Raw genomic sequence first — 13,715 nt, 5'->3', positions numbered from 1 at the left:
CCAAACGTTAAAGGACAAACTCTCAATTTACTCTGCATCTAGGGATACTGAGAAAGATCATGAACCAGTGTTTCCAGGGAGTGCAGTCTGCTGAAACTCCAAAGCAGATGCAGACAGTACATGTATAAGTTTAATTCTCTGTGATAGGAATGTTCAATGTCCTATGGGTTGGAGTGGCTGTCCCATGAGGATCCCTATTAAACATCTCTGCTGTCAGGTATAGAGTGGCATTGACATATTCTGAGGGTCTTTCCCACTCTAAGATTCAGAACAGTGACTCAAGGTTATAATATTGGGAAAAATGTTGATGCAGCAGGAACAATAATCAGCAGAACTGTATTGCTTCAATGTAGAAATGCTGTGAACCTCAGGCACACTACCACACAGTTTGCTGAAACTCCTGCTGTGGACAGTTTGCTAGAGTCCCTCACGCACTTTTTGGCCTCTGTACTGTAGTAATCTAGAGGGGATGTCAACACACTCCAAAAGCTCAATTAACGCACTCAAATCACAAGCGTCTGGATCACTCCAGATCACAAGGCAGCTAAGAGACTATCAACCAGTTCGTGAATAAAGAGGGATAAGAAAAGCCAACAGAATTGAAGACAAACTATTTAAGCCAGTCTTTTTCTTTCACTTTTTTTAAAACAGGCAAGAAATTCTTATGCAAGTGGCCTGGAAAACTAATTTCTTACTAAGCAGGGGCTATTGAACTTACAAGCAATTGTAAAGAAATTTAGTATCCTTTGTGAAAGGCTGGTTTCAGGGTACAGCAAAAAAAGCATCACTTGTCACAGGGCTTCTCTAGTTCCCTGTAAATAGTTACAACCATTACCAATATAATAGTGCACAAACCTATTAATAAACAAAGGATATTGGACTACGGTGTATTTCTGACATCCTGCCATGATTGTTTTTACAACCAAGAAGGTTAGACAGTGATTTAGAAGAGCTATTCAAAATTATGAATGGTTTCGATATTACTCATCAGGAGAACCTTTCTGTTGACTGAAGGATCAGTAACCAGGGAGACAAATTTTGGGTAATTGGTAAAGAACCCAGAGGAAGAGGAGAGCTTTTTTTTTCATACAGTGATGATCGGAATGCACTGCCTGAAAAAGTATTGGAAATAAATTTAACAGAAATTGGGAAATACCAGAGCCAAATTTTCAGGAATATGGGAAAGTGCAAGGTAGGACTAACTGGACAGCTCTTTCAAAGAGTCAGCACAGGAATGCCAGGCCAACTGATGTAGGATCCAACACTCTGAGTGTAAATAAATGGGAATTTACCACTTCTCTATTGCAACAGGAAAACGAGGAGAAACATATCATTAGATGTGGTCAGCTCAAAATTAGCAGTCAGAGAGGGTTACTCAAGTGGCAAAGATTCTGCTGGCGCTGACCCAAAATAGTTCAATTATTAAAACAGTTTTTTTTAAATGTAAAAGAATACACAGACTCTCATCGGCAGGAGGATAGAAACTAGTTCCAATGAATTCTTGTGTGTATTACTTTGACAGCAAATACCAGCGTTGTGACCACGACCACTGAGAACGCTAAAAGCTCTCATGGGAACACTGTCACCTCCAGGTTTCTCTCCAAAATTTGCCAATGATACCAAATTTAGAGTGTGCCGATAGTAAGGAGGATACCAGTTGTGTTAGCAGATGAAATTTAATAACGAAAAGTGTGAGGACATGCATTTTGGCAGAGCTAATATAGACTTAATGGCACAGCTTTAAAGATTGCGCATGGACAGTGGGACCTATGGGTTCTTCTGCCTAAATCTTTGAAGGTAGTAGGACATATTGAGCGCATGGTTAGAAAAACATATGGGATCTTACACTTCATAAATAGAGGTATCAAGTAGAAAAGCAAGAAACTTATGCTGAACCTTTATAAAGCTCTGGTTAGGCCTCAAGTAGGGTACTGCATCCAGATCTAGTGCCGAACATTAAGAACATAAGGCGTAGAGGAAATTTACCAGAATGATTCCAGGATTGAGGGATTTAACCACAAGGCTAGTTTGGAAAAGCCAGGGTTGTTCTCCTTGGAGCAAAGGAGATTTGACAGATATGCAAGATTATGGTAGAGTTAAATAAGGTAAATAGGAAAAAAATTTCCCATCAGCTGATGGTACAAGGAGTAAGGGACATAGATTTAAAGTTCTGAGTAAGGGGTGCAGAGGATAGGGGGATGTAAGGAGGGCCATCTTACATCGTGAATGGTAATGGCTTGGAACACTCAGCCTACAAGGTTGGTCGAAGCAGAAAATATCAATGATTTTAAAGGGAAGTTGGATGGGCATTTGAGGGAAATAAACTTGCAGGGCCATGGGGATAAAACAAGGGAATGGGATGAATTGGATTGCCCATAGACAGCTGGCTTGGACTTGTTGGGCCGAATGCCCAATCATAATGCCTTTCTGATTCTAAATCTCATTGAATATTGACTTAGACATATATTGCATTGCATTCAGTATCAGTGTCAAAATTCTGGAACTCCCTAATGGAACTATGGGAGCACTTTCACCACAAGGGCTGCGGGTCATGAAGGCAGCCCTAATATCACCTTCTCCAAGTCAACTGAGAATGGATAATAAATGCTGACCTTACTATCCATATCCTGAACAGAAGATTACCCAGAACTGTTTTTATTCGATTCTGTCATATTTAGTGAAGATGACATTAAAGCACTATACAGTGACATTAAAGGCAACTGTAATGTATTGAGATTCATCTGCATATCTTGAGGTTATTAGCATAGAAGGGAGAAATTAGGTGGAATAAAAGTTTACATAAACAAGACCAGATAAAGTATTAACTTCTATAGCAGGTTATTCTTCAGATATACCAGTGAATGTTTTCTTTCAAGTTTGCAAGTATATTTACAAAGAATACTAAAAGTGTACACTACTCTCCAAGGTTAACATGCTCCAGCAGATGGACCAAATCGCCACTTTTAATTAATACAGTCATAATCCAATTATCAGAACAAGCAAATATGTTAAGCCAAGAAGAGAAGAAAAGACTGGCATTAAATATATATCAACAAAGCATTATATATATTTAAAAAAATTTAAACCCAAGCAGACTCTGGTACCTTATGTTAAAATCAAAATGAAAGCTCTTTTTCCTTTATTGAAAGCAACCACAAGAAAACAAAAATCACACGTTATTACACGGAACAAGTTGAACTGAGGGTTGTATCAGTATAAGGACCTGCCCCTTTCTCACTGGCTGCTGAAACTTCAGTATCAAAAAAAGCCTACATGGGACCTATATTCTGTACTGATCAAGGCCAAATGTAGATATTACAAAGTGTTGCTGATGAAACAGATCTTGCTCAACATTACACTCAGAACATTTCTATTTTCACTGCAAACATGCCCCTTTTATCACGGCTTTCAATGCTATCCTCACTCTTCATTGGAAGTTTTAGCTTGGCACAACACAATAGTTCAAATTGTGGACACCTACCAGGGCTATAGGCTAAGTGGTAGCAGATGGGATTAGGTGGGAGTTCAGGTGTTTCTAATATGTCGGCGCAGACAAGATGGGCCGAAGGGCTTCTTCCGCGCTGTATGATTCTATCTGTTGTTGGATCAAGGTGTCTCCAAGGACATCATTTTGTAACGTGGACACAAACCTCAAAGGAGAATTGATTGGGTTGTCTGTGTCATCTGAGGCACCAGGATATTGCCTGAATATTCAAATCCTGTAAGAAGTCTCATAACACCAAGTTAAAGTCCAATAGGTTTATTTGGTAGCAAATGCCACTAGCGTTTGCTACCAAATAGCCCTGTTGGACTTCTTACCGTGTTTACCCCAGTCCAATGCCAGCATCTCCACACCATATTCAAATACTGTCAGACTGCTGGTGAAACAAAGCGATATCCACAGAGAGGATCAACTCAGTCAGTGATGGAATGGATGGCGGGGGAAGGGGTGTTGGTGGAACAAGGTAGGATACTCAGCTCTTATAGTTCAGAAGCCTTTAGGGCAGTCATGCTAAACAGATATAATTTTAAGTCGATTTTTCTTTTAAGCAGAACAATTGTCTTGTTAGCATCCATCAAATTCACTTGGTTTTCAGTGCGTAATTTTGTAGCCAAGACATAGCTTTCAACCAATTAAACATTATAAACAAAACCTGCTCATTTGAAAAGCAATTGGTAAAAAATCCATTCAAACTTCTTTAAGTTTCTGATACTGCAGCTTCTTAGCTATAATCAGCTGTAGTGGTACAGCATACTTCATTTGCATTTGTCTCCATCTATAATACCCAATTGAAAAAGTTGCAGGCAACCTGTGCAAATTGGCACTTTAACTGCAGCCAGTGTGAAAAGGGCATTTGAATGTTAAAGTAATAGCCACACAGGTTAAGCATGAAGGTAAACCACAAATACCAAAATCCCAGGCTGCTTTAACATTACTTGGTTATCACAGAGGAGGATACAAGTGTTTAATCATAGATCTTCCTGTAAAAAGGCTTTTCCCTTAAGAGTTTTGCAACAGTGCAATACGGATTCTGTTCTCTTAAATGTTATTTTATTAGGCAATCTTAATTCCAGAGTCTGGTCATCTGTACTACTTACTTATCAAAACCAATTACAAAGCATAATGATTATTCTGTAATGCAGGAGTGACAACACAGATGTGGGAGCTCAATGGTATGGAACCAATTTTAAGTGCTCCACCAATGTTTGCTATGCCATCAGCTGCTCAGGTCCTTTGCTCTATAATTCCACCTCTAAAGCTCTCTGGTTCTCTTTTCCCCTTTACCTTCCTGCTTAAAATCCCTCTTTTTTACTAAGCTTTTGGCCAACTGCCCTAAATCATCTAATGTGGCTTGGTGTCAAAACTTGCTTCATAATGCTCCTATGAAGTGCCTTGAGACACATTATTTTGTTAATTACAACTAGTTGTTAAACATATAAGCATGGAGCTCGTTTCTCCTCCCTCATCCTGAATCAATGACTTTGTCTGTATCAGGATCAATAACCTCCTCCCTATGCCTTTTGCTGCTGATTGCCTTCCTGCTGACATCAATCCAGTTCCCTTACACAGTTGCTCAGTAACTTCTTTGTTCATGACTGTATCTCTACTGATATTAATCCAGCTCCCTCACTGTCACTCAGTAACGTTCGCCCCAGCACCCTGTATTACTGACTATCTCTACTGATATTAATCTACCTCCCTTACAATGTCACTCAGCAACCCCTCCCCCAGCACCCTGGATTACTGAATGTATCTCCACTGATTTTAATCCAGCTCCCTTACACTGTCATTAGGTAACTAGTCCTCCATCACCTTCTGTTACTAATTGCACCTCAGCTACATTAATTCAGCTCTGTGGGGTTCGGTAAATCTGCCTTCCAACACTTATACTAATGATTGTGTTTTTGTTCTCTCAATGTAAACATCCATTTTGGATAACATATTGTAAAGAAAATCCACAAAATGCTAAACTTAACTCCATTTTTTTAAAGTGATTTTGTTTTTGAAAAAGATAGTCAGTGCTGAGACAATCCAACTATTAAGTTCCATGATCCAGTTAGTTAACATCCGTGGCTACATCTAAGCAAAAGAGGTGCATGTTACTGGTTGTCCTAACAATCCTTCATAGTCAAACACTCTGCATTAGATTGAGGCGTTTGCTCTGAAAGAAAGGTTGCCTCTGATGGCATGCAATAAAAAGAATATTCAGTAATCAGAGGTCCTGCTGCCTTAATGCAGCTGCAATGTAACAGAGAGCTTCATAACAGCATTTCATGAAAGAAACGGGTAAGCAGTGAGAGCAACAGATTAGTTTATGGTCAATAAAGTTAATATTTCCACGACAATGTGCACTATTTTCATATCCCTGATGATTAATACCTGTGTACGGACTCAGTGATCTCAATGGCCATTACCTGCTGACCACGGGCAATTTTATTTATTACCATGGGAACGATCTGTTGCTGTCACAGAATATCATTTGCTAACTGTCATCTGATTGCATAGAAACTCAACTTCAATGTGAAAATGATGGCTGTACCTTTTCTGCTTGTAAGTTAACATAGCTTCTGCTATAGGTAGTTGGTGGGAGATGTTTGCACTGGAGATGTACTGGGTAACTCTAGCGACAACATCTGGTATTTCCTGCACTGTAATTAGATACAATCAACAGATTGGACAGCTCATTAGTTTCAGTAATAACAGTCCATCTTTCTCACAAAAACACAACTGCATCCACAAAATGAGAGAGAAAGAAAAAATAGTACATACATTTCCAGCAGAGAAATTCTAAGAAATAATGGACACAGTAAAAAAAAACTTGCATTTATATTGTGCCTTTGAAGACTGCAGACATCCTAAAGAACTTTCCAGCAATTAAGTAAATTTGAAATGCAGTGATTGCTCCAATGTAGGAAACATCACAGCTAATTTCTGCACAGCAAGCTCTCGCTAAGAGCAATAAAGTAACGTCAGATTATTTTGTTTTATTTACTCATTCATCAGATGCGAGTGTCATTGGCAAGGTCAGCATTTACTGATCATCCCTAACAGCCCTCAAGTAGCTGGTGGTGAGTCACTCTCGAACTGCTGCAGCCTGCGCATTTTATCTTGTTTCATGGGATATCAGCAACAGTGGCAAAGTGAACATTTGGCCATCAGTAATTGCCCTCGAGAAGGTGGTGACAAGCCACCTTCTGTAATTGCTACAGCCCATCTCATGTAGGTACTCTCTCAGAACTGTTAGGTTAGAAGATCTAGGCCTATGTTCCAATAAGAGTGAAGGAATAACGTTACAATGCCTAGTCAGAATGGTGTGTGACTTGGAGGGGATCTTGCGGGCAGTGGTGTTCCCTTGTATCTGTTGCCTTTGAGCTTCTTAATGTAGAGGTCATGGGTTTGGGACATATGGTTGAAGGGGGCTTGGTGAGTTGCAGTAGTGTATCTTGTAGACAGTACATGCTGCTTCTGCTGTATGTTGTAGTAGAGAGAATGAATGTCTGTGGTGGGGGATGAGATGCCAAACATCAACCAGGCTGCCTTGTCTTGATTGGTGTCGGGTTTCTTGTGTATTATTAGAGCTGCATCCAGGCAAATTGAATGAACTCATTTCCAGATCTTTGCCTCAGCAACAGTTGTGGAATGACAATAAGTTCCAAGTCAGGATCCTGTGTCACTTGGAGAGGAACTTGCAGGGGTTGTTGTTGCTGCACCTGTTGCCCTTGTCCTTCAAGGTGCTAGAGGTCAAGCATTTGGAAGATGCTTAGAAAACTGCTATCTACTTTATGTTGATTGAGGAGTAAATGTTGGCCAGGACATTGGACAGAACTCCCCTGCTCTTCCTTAAGTATTGCATAGTATCGTTTACGTTCACCTCAGGCCAGTTGGAACCTCAATTTTATCTCTCACCCAAAAGACTACACACCTATCATAGTGCAGCATTCCTTCTCTACTACTGGAATGTCAGCCTAGATTTTGTACTGAAGTGCCTACAGTGGAACTTGAACCCAAGACCTCCTGACGCACCGGCGAGTGTGCTAGCATTGAATCACAGATCACCTTTAATCTGTGCAGTAACGATGATGTACATTCAAAACAAAAAGTACAATAATTGCTGTGTAAATGTCTCTGAAGTAGCTTTAAGTTAATGCAATTACAAAAATAAAAATTCACGTAATTTTGTTAAAATAACCCTTTGATGCTCAACTGAGAAAATGGTATTACAATGAAACCCCGATTTAACGCGCCCTGATTTAGCGTGAAATCGGATATAACGCGATGAATCATTGGACCCTTTTTTATGCAGTTTATGCAGACATTTACAATACAGACGTGTCAGATGCGTGCTGTCTGTTTTAAGATCTTTAAATTAAGGAAAATGAACCCAAACAAATTGATTTTCATCAGTTTGCCGCATTAAAATTACAAAAAAGATAAAACTATATTCGATAAAATTGTAATGTGGGAGATTGGTTCATTCATGATTTCATCATCTCTTGGACCTGGGCTAAGATCAAGCCTGAATCTTGTCAGCCAGCTCAAAGAGTTCCTCTTGCTTGACTGTCTCAAAGCAATAACTGCTCCTCAAAAGATATAAACTAGCAACCTCACTTTCCCCCCCCCACAGAAATGCTAACGTGGGAAGTGGAAGTGCACAATGGTGGGTGTTCTTCTGTGGCTGTTACCGAGACATATAGTTGAAGTCAAGAGGAGAATTTGTTTACTTGATATATGGTTGTGTGTCATACCTAATCCAACAACCACCTAAATGGCGCTGAGAATCTGAACATACAATGAGGTTTCATTCCTCAAGGCTAGCATTACTCCTTGTGATAAACACACACCTGGAGTCGATGGGGTAGTGAGGTGTGGCAGTTCTAATATTTGGGTGAACATGGAAAATCAAGAAGGATACAAGATTATTACATTGGTCAACACTGGGACAGTTTGAACACTGATTTTCTTGAACTCTGATTTAGTGCGACCCAGCTTTTCTCGCGATAACATTTTATGGACCCCAACCACAGTGTTATAATGGGGCCGTATTGCACCATTAAGATGCTCCTGATAGAATAGTGACTGGTGCAATATTAAGCCCAGAAGTTTTGTTTATTAATCACAAGTTGGCTACATTAACAGTGCAATGCAGCCACCATGAAAATCCCCTAGTCGCCACACTCCGGTGCCTGTTCGGATACACTTAGGGAGAATTTAGCGTGGCCAATGCAACTAACCAGCATGTCTTTTAGACTGTGGGAGGAAACTGGAGCACCCGGAGGTAACCTATGCAGACACAGGGAGCACGTGCAGACTCCGCACAGACAGTGACCCGAGCCGGGAATCTAACCTGGGTCGCTGGCACTGTGAGATAGTAATGCTAACCATTATGCCACCGTGCTGCCCAATGAAAAAGTACAAGTTCAATCACAAGTCCGATTAGTTAGCAGGGGCAGCAGATGGCATTACAACTTGGTCCTGAGTTATTGGATGTGGAATCCTCTATTTAGGCGACAATTTATTGGAGTGTGCTGCAGATAGAGTAATCACATAATAACCTACTGAGATTTTGGATTAGATAATTGGTCCTTCTATGATTTCCGTCAAATTTCTTACTAATGATTCTTACACCAATCGCCCGAGATCTCCTCCTCCAACAGGAATTCCTATAAACCCTGTCCCACCACCTATGCTGACAATATGTTCCACAATTCAATGGCCCTTTGACATGCTTTTGGAAGAGGTTGATCCTTCAAATAAAAAATGAAGGCATTAAAAAACAACACATAAATGCAACCACAATTGAGATACGTAATCTCTTTTGTCTAAGCCTTTGTTTTGACTTTTAAAATTTCAGTTATTGAGGAGAAAATGTGGCAGTTGAAAATAATTTTCAGAAAGCATATCGAGAGAACTGTGGGAATCAGATGGTCAGGTTATGCAGACGGCGACGAATTTCAATATTAAACAGCAGGTATTTGGTGAAATTTTCTACCCCCCCCAACACTGTGTTTTACAGCAGTGCCCGCCATTGACCAGCAGCAGGATCTTCCAGTCCCACCACTGACACTGTTTTCCTGTTGCTTGTACGCTCTGCCGCCGGGGAACCTGTGGCGGGACCGGAAGATCCCATGGCAGAAATGGCAGGAAAATCCCACCCATTGTGTGTCACACAGTATGACATCTTTATCGTTGAAAATACCTAATATAGCACTACCAACAGGAGCAATAGGGACTTCAGAACCTTCAAAGAAATGTGAGCTAGATACTGAATGTGGTTTATAACAGATGTGTATAAATATGTATAATAAGAATGTCAAAACAAACAGTGCATCACTCATACAATCACTGCTTTCTGAACAGCCATGAAAGCAAAATACAAGGAAACCTACAGTGAGTAATAAAGATTAATGTTTCAGTCACTTAAATATCATGGTCATCAAACCAAAGAACAGAACTGGGACTCATCTATTTTATCAATATCCAGTGAACTAAGAAAGCCAGGAGACTGAACCATTCATTTGCGCCGAGTTGTGTTGGTTAGTTCAGAGACCAGTTTCCATGATTTATTGGCACCACATTTAAGCACTACATTAAACAGAAATTAATAAAATGATAAATGCTTTTATGCAAAGAATAATCTAATCAAGCAAGGAGCTAGAAACAAAGACATAATTCCAATACAATTAAATAGCATGATGAGAGTTACTGTGCTACAGAAATGGTGGGCATTCAGGAATAGGCAAATGGCCCCAAGATTAAGTCTTGACCTGATATAGCACTCTTGCCTTTGAATCAGTAGGTAGCAGGTTGAATACCAGCTGCAGATACTGAGCCCAAAATCTAGATTGACACCTGACTACTGAGGAGACACTGCATTGTCAAAGGCACTTATAATGACCTCTGTAGAGATCGACAGCTTAAAAAAATTTGGAAAGGATCACACAACAAGATTTCAAAGACATTTACTTTACCAAACTAAAAGCAATATTGATTAGACACTATTTCAGTAGACAACTACAGAAAAGATTCCATATTTAAAATGACTGAAAATCTTGCTCTATAGTTATACTTTATTCTTTCCCTTAATTATATACTTTATTTTCCAAGAACAAGTCTAGAGCCATTCTGAGCTGCTTCTTCCTTTCCCAGCTGGACAACTTCAACTCTCCAAACTGACCTTCATGATGAAGGATGAATTGGAGGTCCCTCCAGTAGCCAAGGTAAGTCTTCCAACTTCATTTAAAGCCTCACCAGCCTGGTCTCTTCCATCTGAATGTAAGCTCCAAACTGTATTCTGCGTGGTGAGCAATTCAAGCTTGCTGCCTCTATCTCTTTGCTCATTCTTTCAGATTCTCGCAGACTGACTTTTTATTTTAAGAAAAATCTGCAATCCGATCTTACAATGGCTTCCTATAGATTCTCTCTCTCTCAAAAGCCATCTCCATGGTCACGTGAATCATATGGGCCTTGTATCTGGGTAGAAATACTAATCAGGTATCCTCTAGGCCCCAACTTGTTTCTACCTTGGAATTAAGTATTCAGTTTAAAGCATAACTGATCAGATAAATCCCTGGGACTGAGAGACTAAGGGCAGGATTCTCTGGTCTCATTCATCTTGCCCATATTGTCAACAAGAATGCAGAATTTGACGCTCAGACAAAATGCCATTCAGTACAGTGGCACCAAAGAATCCTAGTCGTGGATGAGGTTGGAAGTTTCTGGCATAACAGTATCTGCCGGCACAGCTGTTCAGGATTTGTTTAGAGGTGTAAATAGCTTGCATCATCTTCTCTGTAAAAATAATTTACATCTCCAATCTTTAAAACTACCCATGCATAACGCCAACAGAATTCAGAGCAGGTCACATAACCCAATTCATGCCTCCATTTAACCTTAAATTATATAAGCTCAGTCCTAAAACATAACATTCTTATAAGTTGACTTCATGTTTGTAAGACGCCTTCTTTCCAGATGAGATTTAAACTGAGGTCTTCATAGCTGGATGTAGAAATTTCATGACACTTTTTCAAAGAAGGGCAAGGAGCAAACATTTCTCTATCAATCATTTAAAACAGATCATCTTATTATTTATCTCATACTTTTTGTGGGACCTTGTGTGCAAAATGTCTACTGTATTAACCTGTGTAACAGTTACTGCACTTCAAAGAAACTATTCTCAGCAATTGTTATGTTATTCAACATTAAGATCAATGATCAAAATAAAGAAACCAACCAAACACGCTGACAACAGATTTCTGACAACAAGGTAACTCAATGAAGCCACAACACAAACACAGGCACAGCAATTTCAATGCATTATAACACATTCTTTACCTATGGAAGGGGCCTCTGTTTTGGTGAAGAAATCTTGCCATGCTGCATCCTGGAAGAAATTGTTGTACCTGTAATCTATGGAGCTGAGGTATTTGGACACTGGGTGAGAACCTACAGAGAAAAATGTGAATGTTTGAATATATCTAGCAAGATAGGAGTCCTTCAATTCCAACCACCTTATTTACAACTTGCTGCCTCTTTACTTTTACATGTCCATGTTTAACCTAAGATGGACAATGGGAATAAAGATTTGACCTAACCTTATAAATGTGACCATTCACTCATTTTTACAAAGAGTAATCTGAAAATCTCACAGTACAGGAGGTCATGCAGGACACTGTTTCTGTCATATCCTTGAACGAACAATCCATTTAGTCTCAAACCCCTCCTCTTTCCACATTGTTCTGTGAGTTTTCTGCATTTTATTTATTGCAGTGTGTAGTCAACAACAAAACTGATGCAACTGCCTGCTAAAGTCCCAAGGTCCAAACAGTTGTCATGATTGTGGAGATCCCAACAGCTGTATGTCAACACTGTGGGAAGTCCCAGAAGCTGCTCTAGAGACTGCAGGAGGAACTGGCAGCTACTGTGGAGATTGTTGAAGGATCCAGCAGCTGCTATGGAAGCTGCAGTAGGTCTTAAAAAAGTGGTCCTGTCTCCATTTTCCCCTTCCAGCTGAGTTATAGAAGCTGCCCTATATCTCTTCCACTTGAAACTGTATTATAGATGCTGTCCTCTATATAGTCCTCTACCGGTTGCATTATAGGTAATGCCTTGTACAAACTTCAGTCTAAACTGTATTACAGAAGCTATTCTACGTCTATTCTACACAGCTATGTTTTTGATAATACAGGTTTTAGATTTTATGATTCAGTTCAGCAAACTCTAATTGGATTCAAAAGAATCAATTTATGGCTTTTCACTAAAACTAGCAGATGTTCGTTTCTTTGGGTTTTTTTTACAGCATCACCACATTGCACTTAATTTGCAATTCTGTAAGTGCACCCTATGGCAGAACAGATGGCTGACACTGAGTCACACAGCAGAAATTCAAGTCATGTCTCTGCAGTGAAGCAACAAACACCCACCGACAACATGACTTAGTTAATACCTTAAAATCAGTGCCAACAATCTGTTATTCATTATAACATTCTCCCAAGTTTCTCATTTTTAATAATGTTAGAATATCTCTTCTTTGTCTTCCTTGATTTTTAAACATCTTCAAACCAAGATGAGTAGATTTTTGTTTGACACGGATATTAAAGGAATATAGAACAAAGGTGGGTAAATGGAATTAAGATACAGATCTCCCACAATCTCACCAAATGGTAAAACAGATTCAAGGGGTGGAAAGACCTATTCCTATGAAATTGATGTTTATATACATAAGGGATGCCAGTGCTGGCAAATAGAACATATTCCCATCTTAATGCCCAATGGTGATATAAGGCACTTCAAGGTATAGCAGGGATAAGATGGAGGGTGGAACTTTGTCAACAATGCCCTACTGAGCACTCTACATTTGTCAGCGTATAATAACCTCAGTAACCACTGCTAGTATTTTCTGCACTCCTGGTTTGTGATACTTTCATGTTTCTATTCCTTCGTTGGTTTCTAAGAGCAAGAAACAATGCATGACAGAGGACAGACTGATGACCTGCTTCACAATGCTAGCCCATGCTGTATATGAGCTGGCCACAGGAGGTTCTAACACCATCCTGAGATGGACATTGCTACCATTTGCTTTCAACCTCCATGGCAGCATCAATGGTTGAGGATTCTGGGTCTGTACTTGGAGTTTAGAAGAATGTGGGGGCAGGGCAATCTTATTCAACCTTCCAGAATACAGAAAGATGTTTCCATTATTAGGTGAGACTAGAAT

General features: G+C 39.8%; 1 protein-coding gene across 5 annotated transcripts in view; it reads right to left on the bottom strand.

Moving 5' to 3' along the window:
- The window catches only part of pacs2 (phosphofurin acidic cluster sorting protein 2), a 237,464-nt gene that overhangs the window by 18,252 nt on the left and 205,497 nt on the right, over window positions 1-13,715 (bottom strand). For 3 of the 5 annotated variants that reach the window (XM_080203026.1, XM_080203028.1, XM_080203030.1), the window contains 3 exons: window positions 11,834-11,944; window positions 6,042-6,150; window positions 3,105-3,137 (listed from right to left, as the gene is read on the bottom strand). In XM_080203026.1, coding sequence (XP_080059152.1) covers window positions 3,105-3,137; window positions 6,042-6,150; window positions 11,834-11,944 — 253 coding nt within the window. The remainder of the gene's footprint in view (window positions 1-3,104; window positions 3,138-6,041; window positions 6,151-11,833; window positions 11,945-13,715) is intronic. The other 2 variants (XM_080203027.1, XM_080203029.1) reach the window with 1 other exon arrangement.

The sequence above is a fragment of the Carcharhinus amblyrhynchos genome, chromosome 14, assembly GCF_965287045.1.
Source record: "Carcharhinus amblyrhynchos chromosome 14, sCarAmb.v2.hapA, whole genome shotgun sequence".
NCBI lineage: Eukaryota > Metazoa > Chordata > Chondrichthyes > Carcharhiniformes > Carcharhinidae > Carcharhinus > Carcharhinus amblyrhynchos.
Note: the sequence above shows the minus strand (reverse complement) of the source record. Positions and strands in the feature narration are given on the sequence as shown.